The 12,500-nt window shown below is 47.8% G+C and overlaps 1 protein-coding gene across 1 annotated transcript in view; it reads right to left on the bottom strand.

The window, feature by feature from the left end:
• gpr158b (G protein-coupled receptor 158b) overlaps positions 1-12,500 on the bottom strand; it is a 48,169-nt gene that overhangs the window by 15,931 nt on the left and 19,738 nt on the right. The window contains exons 3-5 of the mRNA XM_012817475.3: positions 8,693-8,795; positions 4,929-5,140; positions 3,717-3,785 (exon numbers count right to left, since the gene is read on the bottom strand). Coding sequence (XP_012672929.2) covers positions 3,717-3,785; positions 4,929-5,140; positions 8,693-8,795 — 384 coding nt within the window. The remainder of the gene's footprint in view (positions 1-3,716; positions 3,786-4,928; positions 5,141-8,692; positions 8,796-12,500) is intronic.

The raw sequence follows: 12,500 nt of genomic DNA on the forward strand, positions 1-12,500 counted from the left end.
TTCCTCCCCTCATCTCACTCTCCCTCTGTTCCTCCCCTCATCTCACTCTCCCTCTGTTCCTCCCCTCATCTCACTCTCCCTCTGTTCCTCCGCTCCCCTCATCTCACTCTCCCTCTGTTCCCCCCATCTCACTCTCCCTCTGTTCCCCCCATCTCACTCTCCCTCTGTTCCTCCCCTCATCTCACTCTCCCTCTGTTCCCCTCATCTCACTCTCTCTCTGTTCCTCCCCTCATCTCACTCTCCCTCTGTTCCTCCCCCCATCTCACTCTCCCTCTGTTCCTCCGCTCCCCCCATCTCACTCTCCCTCTGTTCCTCCCCTCATCTCATCTCACTCTCCCTCTGTTCCTCCCCCCATCTCACTCTCCCTCTGTTCCTCCGCTCCCCTCATCTCACTCTCCCTCTGCTCCTCCCCTCATCTCACTCTCCCTCTGTTCCTCCGCTCCCCTCATCTCACTCTCCCTCTGTTCCTCATCTCATCTCACTCTCTCTCTGTTCCTCCCCCCATCTCACTCTCCCTCTGTTCCTCCCCTCATCTCACTCTCCCTCTGTTCCTCCCCTCATCTCACTCTCCCTCTGTTCCTCCGCTCCCCTCATCTCACTCTCCCTCTGTTCCTCCCCTCATCTCACTCTCCCTCTGTTCCTCCGCTCCCCTCATCTCACTCTCCCTCTGTTCCTCATCTCATCTCACTCTCTCTCTGTTCCTCCCCCCATCTCACTCTCCCTCTGTTCCTCCCCTCATCTCACTCTCCCTCTGTTCCTCCCCCATCTCACTCTCCCTCTGTTCCTCCCCTCATCTCACTCTCCCTCTGTTCCTCCCCCCATCTCACTCTCCCTCTGTTCCTCCCCTCATCTCACTCTCCCTCTGTTCCTCCCCCCATCTCACTCTCCCTCCGCTCCCCCCATCTCACTCTCCCTCTGTTCCTTGTCTCTCTGAGACTGAGAACAAATGCAGATGAGCTGGCAGCTGGGCAAAAAAAATGGCAGAACACAGTGCTGCACCACAGACACCAGACAAAGGTATAAGGAGGGAGAGAGTGAGAAAGGGAGAGAGTGAAAGAGGGATAGAGGGAGACGGATAGAGAGAGACAGAGAGAGGGAGAGAGGGAGACAGATAGAGAGAGAGAGAGCACTGAAGCATTTGTTCCTAGGAAAGTGAGAGCGGGAAACAGGACATAGTACCTATTTACTGCAGAAGAGAAGAGTGGATTTGGTTTAATAGGGACACACCAAGCATTTAAATGAGAGCACACAGACGTGCCTCCCCATCAGAGAGAGAGAGAGAGAGAGAGAGAGAGAGAGAGACAGGGTGCCTCCCCATCAGAGAGTGACAGAGAGACAGGCCTCCCCATCAGAGAGAGAGAGAGACAGGGAGGATGAGGGCCTGAAGAGAGGGAAAGGAGGGGGGGCGGAGGGAGAATCAGAGGAGAGAGCAAAACTGGCAGCTGCTGTGCAGGTCTACCCTATGTGAACACCCCCCACCCCCCCCTCCCCCCGGCAGACTGGACCTGACTCAGTACGAGCACATAAAGCACAGAGCCGGGGAGACGGGGAGACGCGGAGACAGTCATCGGATCAGACTTCTAATCCCCAACCGTGCTCCACTCTTCTGAGCCACATCACAGTCACAGAGTGGCCTCCAGCTATCAGACCCCCTCACTGCGGGAGGATCAAGCTGAGCCGGATGTGGCATGTTGAGCTGACTAGCCCAGGCTGGGGAAGGGCTGGTGGTGGTGGGGAAGGGCTGGGGCAGGGGTGGGGCAGAGCTGGTGGGGCAGAGCTGGTGGGGCAGAGCTGGTGGGGGTGGTGGGCAAGGACTGCTGGGGCAGGGGTGGGGGTGGAGGCTTTAGGGGGAAGGACATAAAAATCACTGAGATTCCCTGAGGAGGCTTCTGCACCACAGTGGGGCGCCAACTGTCACGCAGCAAAGATAAACCAGAGTCTTCGTAGACATCAGTCTTTTGCTAAAGTACAATAGGAATCATGTCCATTTCTGGATATTAAGAAAATAACATAAAATGTTAGTAATCTCTGGAATTTCGAAATCATATTCTTGATACTCTTAGTCTATTTAAAATATCAGCCGCTCTCAAGGCGAAAATTAATGTTTGTTATGCACTGGTCACATCTATAAAAATGTTAAGGGTTGGTGAAATTAAAAAAGTATAAATGAATAAAGAAAAAAAGGTTTTTAAAAGCAAGTGGCAAATCACAAGTGGACTGCCACCGCCACCGACGAGTAAAAGGTCAGCAGACCCCCAGCTCCGCCCCCAGCCGACCGCCAGCTCCGCCCCCAGTGGGCAGCCAGCTCCGCCCCCAGTGGCCCACCAGCTCCGCCCCCAGTGGCCCGCCAGCTCCGCCCCCAGTGGGCAGCCAGCTCCGCCCCCAGTGGCCCGCCAGCTCCGCCCCCAGTGGCCCACCAGCTCCGCCCCCAGTGGCCCGCCAGCTCCGCCCCCAGTGGCCCACCAGCTCCGCCCCCAGTGGACCGCCAGCTCCGCCCAGCGGGCGGATGGTAGTCCACTGGTCTTTTGCTATCTGAGAGGCTATATGAATAAAAGTATGATGTGCACTAAAAGTCTTTGGTCAGATACCTTCCGCGAGTCTGCAGGTTACAGAATGTGCTGAGTCCACGCAAGCAAGCTTGAACCTTTGTAGGCTTTTGAACTGACACTGAAGCCTTCGATCTCATGCACTGGATGCACTCTTTAACCGGCCGACTCACGGAATTAAAGGACCAGAGTCCTTTCATGCACATCAAACTTTTAGTCATATAAACTATGGACATTATTCCTTTTGTACAGTGATGTTTACAAACGTTCAAGCAGCCTTTGCTTTCGTGAACGGAAATCTATAAGTTCCGGGCTCACAAAATGTAACGGACCAAAAACTTTTTTCTGTACTGTTATGAAGAACTGTTATGCCAACACAATAAACATTCAGTGGCCTATATATCGATTACTAGGATATCTATTACGTTGACTATAAAACTGACTCTTGTCTATAAAAATGAGTTTATTTTGTGCATAAAGTGAGAAGTGCATTTCAGCCTTTTGTTCACAAAATGAAAAGCGCAGAAGTAAATTCATTGCAGTACATGAAATATCTGTTTTGTTTTCTGTGCACAAAAGAATGTTCTGTTCAATATTTCTGAACGCTAACGCACTTGTTTTTCGCGGACAAAAGGCATTATGGTGTATGATTTCATAATAAATGAATGCCTGTCGTGGCAAAGAATGTGTTCTGTTTACGAAATAAGGTCTGTTATACTTGGCGCCCCCCACCACAGGAGTTTTACAGTCGTGAGTCTTAAGGCTGTCTGGACCCCTCATCTGAGCTCTTCACCTGAGCTCTTCACCTGAGCTCTTCCCCTGAGCTCTTCATCTAAACTCTTCACCTGAGCTCTTCCCCTGAGCTCTTCATCTAAACTCTTCACCTGAGCTCTTCCCCTGAGCTCTTCCTCCTTCCCCAGTCGTGATGGAAGGAATCTGTAGTAGCCTGAACCTGAACCTGAATCTGAATGTATGCCTCCCCAGGAAGTGTCACAGGACCACTTCATTACATTTCTTGGAGAGAAATAGGACTTTCACTGTGATATGTGTCTTCAGTTGTTGGCAGATACACCTGCATGTTTTTTTCTGTTCTTACACACTATTTTCTAAGTTATATTCTCTGAATAATTGATTAGTTTATGAAAGACATGAATGAAATTTGACACTTACGGGAAAGTAGAGAAGCAGGGCTCCACACAAAATGGCCTCCAGCAGAATCAAACCAGAAGCTCTGATTCTCTGAGAGAGAAAGAAAAAAATGGCACAAACATGAATCACAAGCTGTCACACAAGCATAGACTTTCCTTTGAAATCTTGTATAGATATTTTTTTGTACGATCCCCAAGCTCACTTTAGATTGCTTCCATGGAAAAAAAAACATCTAGAACGTTCTACGGAAAAGACTGACGACCACTCCACAACAGTCTAGCTCCAGAGAGTAATTGCACTGGTGTAACTGGGATAGGCAGGTAAACATACTCGGTGTGTCTTAAAAAACAACACTTGGTAGGATATATTTTTAGGTGTATGATTCTCTGTTGTTTTAGATAAAACACTGAGATACATTTAAACACTTTGTTATGTTGCTGTTAACCTGCTATTTAATGGTTGGTATGTATTTATTGAATGGTTTTATTGCATATCCACTCTAAATTTCACCTCAGTGCTCAATCAATTTATAAGAAACTATGCGTCTAGTGGCATTCAATTGTGGTTTGCTTGAGCATTTCTTTTTTTATTGATATGTTCAGAAACACTGTGTGGTTTTAAATATATTAATCTCCACATAGTTGTTTTAGCCATTGTGTAGGGTTTAAGTTATTGTCCCCGAGGTTTTCTTTCTATGCATCATGTGCCATACTTGCAGGTGTCCACTGTGTCAAGTGAAGCCTTCGTCATGTGATTTGTTGTTCATTCCTTCACATTTTGGTGAGTTTTTTACTCAACTGAATATTTACAGTTGACCTTTCGGTGCTTATGGCCTATCTGACTCACTGCACCAGCTGATAACATGATTCCATTTCCTGGTGTAGAAATGCAACAGTGCTGCTGACAGATGATTGGACAATGACTAACTCTCTGCAATGGCTCTTCTTAACTCCCATGTTTCCCATCCCCTTCTGCCACACAACCCTCCCCCCATCCCCCCTTCCTATCTCTACCCGGCCGACCTCAAGCAGATGGGTCCCCCCTTATGTGCCGTGGTTCTGCTTAGGGGTTCCTTCCTGACTAACAGGGAGTTTTTTCTTGCCCGTGTTGCCATTGTGCTTGCACTAAGGGGGTTCAGGCTCTGGGCTCTGTAAAGCGCCTAGAGACAATTGTATTGTTATGGCGCTATATAAATAAAATTTAATTTAATTGAATTAACTCCGCAGCCGGTACCTTGTTTCGGCGGAAGTGGTACACCACCACCATGCCGATAAAGTCCAGAAGCATGCAGAGGCCCTGGAAGGAGGCGATGGCGAGCCGCAGGGAGCCGTCCTCCTGGGCCAGACACGGGCTGTCGTCCCGGCAGAAGGGGCAGCCCTCCTGACAGGGCAGGCACTTTGCAGACACCTCTGACGACTCGTCCCGATGAGAGCCCCGCTCCTTACCTAAGTATCATAATAATAATAATAATAATTATCACAATCAAAACAGTATAAAGAGAAGGGTCCACAAGAACCAGTGAGAAATAGGTGATGAAAAGTACTATAGTAAAGTATCACGTCTTCCTCTACTGTTTCTTTACTGTATAATTGAAAAAAAGGTGCCTATGCTTAACTGATGCTGGAGGGCACGAAGGCTGTGGCTGATAGGATGCAGTCAGTGTTTCCTGCATACCGCTCGCTCTAAAAACGATTGTGTCAACATGGAAAAGGAGTGTGGGGTCCCTGAGCATCATTTCTGAGCGATACAGAATGCCTTTCTGTCTTGGGCATGTTACTGACTCCACTCTCAGATCCTCATGGGCGCGTGTCAGGAGTTGGACCCAATGCACAGATGTGGCAGAGATTTCTCCAGACTTTATTGACCTAAATCACATCACCATGTAATTACCCTTGCGAGAAAAAAAAAACAAAGGCGCAATTGCCTCACAATTAAAGGTGGTACTCATCCTCCCCAGGGCATTTTTTATCGCATTGGCTACGGAGCCAGAGGTAATTATTCTACAGCAATCCCCAAATGGCGCTGGCGGTTGTTGTTTGTGTGAGCGTTCACCGTGTCACTCAATGTTAATTTTTCTCCTCTCCACCTGTGCCACCGGATGCAGGTTGAAGAATGATAGGCTGCTGTGAACTCAGCAGGATTCACGACCCTACTCTAATGGGGTGCACTTACGCAGCGGCAGGAGCCCGGGACTAATTCATGACCATATTTCAGTTTGCAGTACACACACAGCAGCAGCTCCCATTGACACGCAGACATCAACCATCCCCACCCAACTGAGTGATGATGAGCCGAGCGCTTGACGTCTGCACCTCAGCTCTGCACTTCCTGTGCCCGTCGAAGACAGAGAACAGCGTGAGGGAATGATCTGGCACGCCCTTTCCCAACAGCTCAGTCCGAGCTTCCAGATGAGAGCTCATCCTCAAACCCTCATTCCTTCCCTCAGCTCTCTCTGTCTCTCTCTCTCCCTCTCTCTCTCTCTCTTTCTCACTTTTATGTAAAAAAAAAACGTCCTTTTTTCTCCAGCACTGAAACCACTTCATTAGGAAGCATTGGAGTCTGAATGGTGAGTGGTGGTGACTCATGAGCTATTTTTAGCTCTCCCTGCCGTTTATGAGTGCGCTCACGAGGTGGGCAGGGCCTGAGAAATACCCACGGCAACAGCGAGCACATCAACATTAAGGGAATATGACTTCATTCAGGTCTCATTCGATTTCTTCTTCTTCACCGTGGTCTCCTCCAATGTGATGCCCCCTGTTTAATTTCCCTGATTATAACGATTGGCTCTCGGCACCAGCGCATCAATAAATGATCAAGGAGGCAATTTTTTAAGGCAGAAAGGGCCTCCATCCTCTGCGCAGAGTGTCTGAGTGTCTGAAGAACATTTTGGTTGAATGTCACATTTCATTACGGGGAGAGGCGCTTCTCGAGCCTTCGTGTCTTCCAGCGACGGGTCAGACAGCGAGAGGACAAGAGGAGGAGGAGGAAGGAGGAGGAAGAAGGAGGAAGAGGAAGAGCTGGCTGCCGTGTGTCTCCCATGCCCTGCCCTAGATCACAGGCGTCACAGATGAGCGGGTGCCTTCCTGAGACACACACAAGAGAGGATTGACGATTTATTGGACTTTCCTCATGTGCATATGCTGTATCTCTCTGCCTCTTTTATCTCTCTCAGGCTGACTCCTCATTCTCTACACCCTTCTCTCTCTCTCTCTCTCTCTCTCTCTCTCTCTGTCTCTCTGTCTCTCTGTCTCTCTGTCTCTCTCTCCCTCTCGCACAAGTGCAGAAAGGGTTTGCTGTGGGCCAGGGGGATGTGCCTCTGCTCTCCTGCTGTCCGCCCTGTGAAATCCCTGCCTCTCCTCCACGCTAATCTGGGTGGCGCGGCGCGGCACCTCCGGCTGGTCGTCTGCATCCATCTCTGACCTCCGGAGGATGGATCACTCGTACAGGGAGCTCCCCCCTTTAGAGAGGGGGAGACGAGATGGTAAACCCTGGCTGGATTTGCTGGCTGATTTGTCCTGCCTGCCAGGAAGAGGCCCACAGTTCAAGCTTATTGACTGAACAAGTCTGGGGTGAATGAGAGGCTGGTGTCTAGTCTGAGAGGCAGGGATCCGGTCGGAAAGTCTTTCTCCATTCAGACGCTGAGATCCCTACTGTGAAACCCTGTGAAAGACTAAAGCAATTGATTGTAGCTTACTACACTAAAAAAATGCAGCAAAACTTAAAATGGCATCAAGTGTTAAGGATTTTCATTTAAATTGTCATACTGTGAGTTAGTATCAAATCAAAGTTGACTGATCGGTCAGCCTTTGAAACGTGATTAAGTCATAAAGGAGCGTTACAATCGGATCAATAGGCCCCCTTCCAGTCCATTACCGGCTTAGCTGTCACTCTTATGCTTCCTGTAGGGGGGGGGGGGGGGGGCTGAGGCACAGTGATCAAATAGGCATCATTAGCGCTCATTAACACTGTGGCCCCTGTGAGTAAATGTACACTCTGTGAAGTTAATGATCTGCGTAAAGCTGCCCGAATCTCTACAGCTCCATCTTCATCCTTCTGAGAGCTGTAAGTGTCCCTTAAGTTGGTTTACTCTAAAAATCCCTCCTTTCTAATTAAAATCCTCTGTCCTGATGCAGTCAATCTGAAATCAGGAACGATGTTTGTGGACACAAATGGATTCGAATTCCATGAGGGGGTGTGTAGTACACGGGGTAGCTTACACAAGGAGTAATGTCCTATAATGTGTTGACGTGTCTATGATTTAATCATTTTGTCTTGCTTGGTTAAAAAGAAAATCTCTTTCTGCAAAAAGCATCCTTCCTTTTCTGCCCAACGGAGAGCATTCTAACTGCATGCCTTACATTACATACTGACAGCAATGGCCGCCATGCACAGCCCTGAGTCTTGGAGCCCCATTGGAGAGAGATGTATTGTCTTTCTCAAGGACACTTAGACACACGGCTAGGAACAACCTGACTCAAATTGGGAACCCTTTGATTCCCCGTTCTCAGTTGATCGTTGTGCTTTACACACATGCAGGAAAAACAGAACCCCTCCACTGTTACCATAGAACCACAGGACTGACGAGGTGTGATCTCATCTCTCTCTCTCTCTCTCTCTCTCTCTCTCCCTCTCTCTCTCTCTCTGTGTGAGTGTGTGTGTGTGAGAGAGAGAATAAGACCATTGTAGTGAAGGGCAGAAGGACTTGTTTTAGTTTACACGTACAGCATTTACTTCCTCGACAACCTGTCATTCTAAAAACATCACTCTAATCCTGACACTGTCATCGAGCTAATGTCGCCTATGTATGCTCTGTCTATTTCATTTCAACATTTCAAGTTGAAGATGACACATCTTCTCCCACATAAGGGAGACACTCTTGAGAGATCTTTCAGCAAAATCACAGATTCGGTACAGCATTCAAAACACCTGCTGGTAAAATGGAAAGAAGCGAACAGAAACATTTGTATTCGCATGAGGAGCATCTGATTGACACATACTTGAGAAGCCATTGAGTGCCACTCGACTGGGATGGTAGAACCCTCGCTTGCACTGGCACTTGTACTTGTCCAGGACAAACCCATGGCCCATGATCGGCTTGCACTGCAGCAGGGAGAGAGAGAGAGAGAGGGAGAGAGAGAGAGAGAGAGAGAGAGAGAGAAGAGAGAGAGAGAGAGAGAGAGAGAGAGAGAGAGAGAGAAAAAAACAGAAGATGTACAAAGGTGTGGGTAAATAACACAGGAGTAGAAAAACAGAGAGGAAAAATGAAAGGTGAGCCAACCCAATATTTGAGTTTCTCAGATGATGCGTCGAAAATGACAGGTTCTGAGTCAAAGTACAAATGGAGGAGATTGAATGTCAACAGAAGCAGAAATGCTGCAGATGTTTACATGTGTTTTCAGAATAGGCTGTCTTTTTCTCTCTCGTTTTTTTTTCTCTCTCTGCAATGTTGGTGCATTTCCTTTTGTTCTTAAAAGAAAAACACTCAAAGCATTATAATTGCTTTCTCTTCCAGCGAGACAAATAATGCATCTTTGTTCAGATAAAATCTAAAATCAATAATATACCATAGTTAAATCGTCTGTCTTTCTGTTCTGAGCAATCAATTATAACATACTATAGCTAAATCGTCTGTCTTTCTGTTCTGAGCAATCACATATACTGGCAAATGCTGGACAGCAACAAAAGGCAGATAGTTGATGCATACTGAAATGTCACTTCTTAGAGTAGGTATGTAAGTTTGAAGATTTCCGAAACTGTGATGTGACACCTAATCACTGCGCTGTGTGATGGGAGCGAGTCTGCCAAGGGCGTCTCTCACATCTGTCGCGCATTTCACCAGCAACACTGCAAATCTGTGGAACAGATTCCCCCTGAAAAAAGAATGGTGGTGACATACTCGGACATACTCCAGATGGCTCGCAGGCACAATCCTGCTTCTGCCCAGGCTGAAGGTATCCACAGTGCGTCGTTCATTTCTCAAATGAGTTTAAATCCTGATTTGGGGGAACAACAGCTGGAACAAGTAGATGGTTACTTTGACTCCTCGCCTGAGCAGGACCCTAGAGAACCTGCGCTCATCAGGAGAAGGGGGTTTAAATTGACAGTAACAATGTCAGGAACAGTTCAGGTCGGGGGGAGATGAGAAAACGTGAAAGTACTTACGCCTAAGTAGCACTAATAAGGACAGCTCAGTATCTGTCTCCAGAGTTAGACTGGCTGGCAAGCGGTTGGGAAACGGCAGTGAAAAGGCCTGCTTGCTGCTCAGTGCAGAATAGATCTGAATAAAAGCACTCCTTAAACAGTCAAATGGGGGTTCCAAGTAATTACATTTTTTACAAGTGGGGATTTGTCTTAAAGTTGTAAATCCAGACTTATTTAAAGCCTCGGAAGAGATAAGATGCAAGTAACTGAATCATGATGGTGCCACTGCTTATGTTGCAGCGCCGTCTGCTATCCATCCAGAAACATCACTGTGCTAATAATCAGTGGTCTATGCTGTACACACACAGCACACACACAGCACACACACAGTAGCACACACACATCAGCACACACACGTCATCAGCACACACACATCAGCACACACACAGCAGCACACACACAGCAGCACACAAACAGTAGCACACACACATCAGCACACACACATCAGCACACACACGTCATCAGCACACACACATCAGCACACACACAGCAGCACACACACATCAGCACACACACAGCAGCACACACACAGGCCTGTGTCTTCCCCTCAGGACAGGAGAGCTGGGAAATGAGGCCGTCTACGATGCAGAGAAGAGATTGAGTGGAACTACACGTCTGAGTCCCCTCGGGCCACCTGTGTGTGCACGGCCAGAGGGGGTCAAGTCCACTGCGGAGCGGGTCAGGGCCGGGGACAGCCATCCCCACCCACATCCCCCCTCCACCGCACATCACTAAAAATACACCTTCTGTGGGGCGAAGGCAGCAAATGCATCTCTTGGCTCCCCCCGTGGAGAGCTGCTGCCGTGTTTGGTCCTGCACATGGTCATTTCGCTGAAGGATCACTGGCATGCAGCGACCTTTACACAGGGAGTCTGCATGCACGCTGTGCAACACCTGTGAAATTGTTTTATCACAGCCTCCACAGGTATCGAAAGATATGACAGAGCATACTATTCCTCATAAAACCATTTCCTTGCACACACACAGACACACACACACACACACACACACACAGAGACAAAAACACCACACGTGCACGTGCACACGTTCGGTACCTCAGTGATCTGATCACCTGCACACTGGGCTAACCTAAACCAAGGAGGTCACGTGTCACCTGAGAGTGGCGCTCCCCATATGCAATGCCACATCCTGTCTGAGTGAGTGAGGAGGAAAAATGGCTTTGAGTGCCACCATGCGTGTGAAAGTGTGCCTGTGGATGTGTGTGTGTGTGTGTGTGGGTGTGTGTGTGTATGTGTGTGTGTGTGTGTGTGTGTGTGTGTGTGTGTGTGTGTGTCAGATAATTAAGGAAAGCACATTGTGTGGCACCGCTGGGGTGAGAGTTGCATCCCCCCTCCCATAAATCACTAATAAGGGCTGCTGCTTCTTCCCAAGCACAAGAAATGAAATGGTACAAAAGTGCTGGGGATCACAAGCACAGCTGAAACAGGTGATCGGTGTTCAGGATGATTATTTATTTAATTATTTTTCATTTTTGAAACATGTCCTCGCTAAGAGGAACGCCGTAAGTAATCGCACACTTCTACCCATTCCAGTTTGAAGACATGCAGCCATTTTGAACACACTAGAAACTCAAGAGTTAACATGCATCTCTTTTTTTTTGCACAAATAGCAGCATGGAATGAATGCAGTGTCAGCATGGGACCTTTGACATAGACATGGTGATATCCAGCATTGAAGCCAAAGTAAGGCCAAGCATACATTACACATTAAAGGCATTGCCCATAACAACAGGTGATCCTTTAAAGCACCCCCACAGTAAAGGGCTGGTAATGACCTCCTGTGTGTCATTGAGTGTTTGTCTGGCATTAGGCTTTTCATCATCTGATAACCAGATTAGGGCAGACTCATGACAGTAATGTGTTTACTATTAATTCTGATAGTCATGTTAACTGCACTATTAAAAAACACGGCAGCACTGTGTAGATAGTATAACATGCACCATGTCTGTATCAACACTCAACCTGAAACCTTTCATCCACCGTTCAGAACATTTGAATCAGGCAGGGACCTGGGTACCTCTCTGCTGTTCACTGGGCCTTGCCTCTTGTGTTTCTCCTTCCTTAGATGCGTCTGGCTCTGACATGCAACAGGAGAGAGCCAGCCAGCTGCCTGAGATCCACACACAGATCTATAAATAAAGGTGCGGAACGGAGGCTGTCTGTCTCCACCTGAATCCTCCTCGATAGGAGGGGAAAGTCTGCTGACTGATGAGGCCGTTTAAAAGCAATCAAAAGAGTTGCCGTTGCTGCCGGCGTATTTAGAATAGAGCATCCACACATAATTAATATCTGTCTGAAGCCTGGGCGATGGATTTGTGAGATCTAGAGAACGAGAGCCGCCAGACCTTTTGGCAGGGACAGGCAGTATTTTTTTTTATATTATCTCCTTCTCAAGGTAGATCTCTTGGGCCATAGAATGGCACAGATAAAATGGGACAGATGGTTAATGCTCTTTATACGAGCAAACGTAACTCAGCATATCCCTTAGTGAAAGCAGATAGGGACACAGCTGAGGCTCATACATTTTATATGAAATGTGTCTCAGCCCATTTTGGTATTGGAATAACTAACCTTAAACAGAATG

The sequence above is a fragment of the Clupea harengus genome, chromosome 25 (genome assembly GCF_900700415.2).
Source record: "Clupea harengus chromosome 25, Ch_v2.0.2, whole genome shotgun sequence".
In the NCBI taxonomy this organism is placed as follows: Eukaryota; Metazoa; Chordata; class Actinopteri; order Clupeiformes; family Clupeidae; genus Clupea; species Clupea harengus.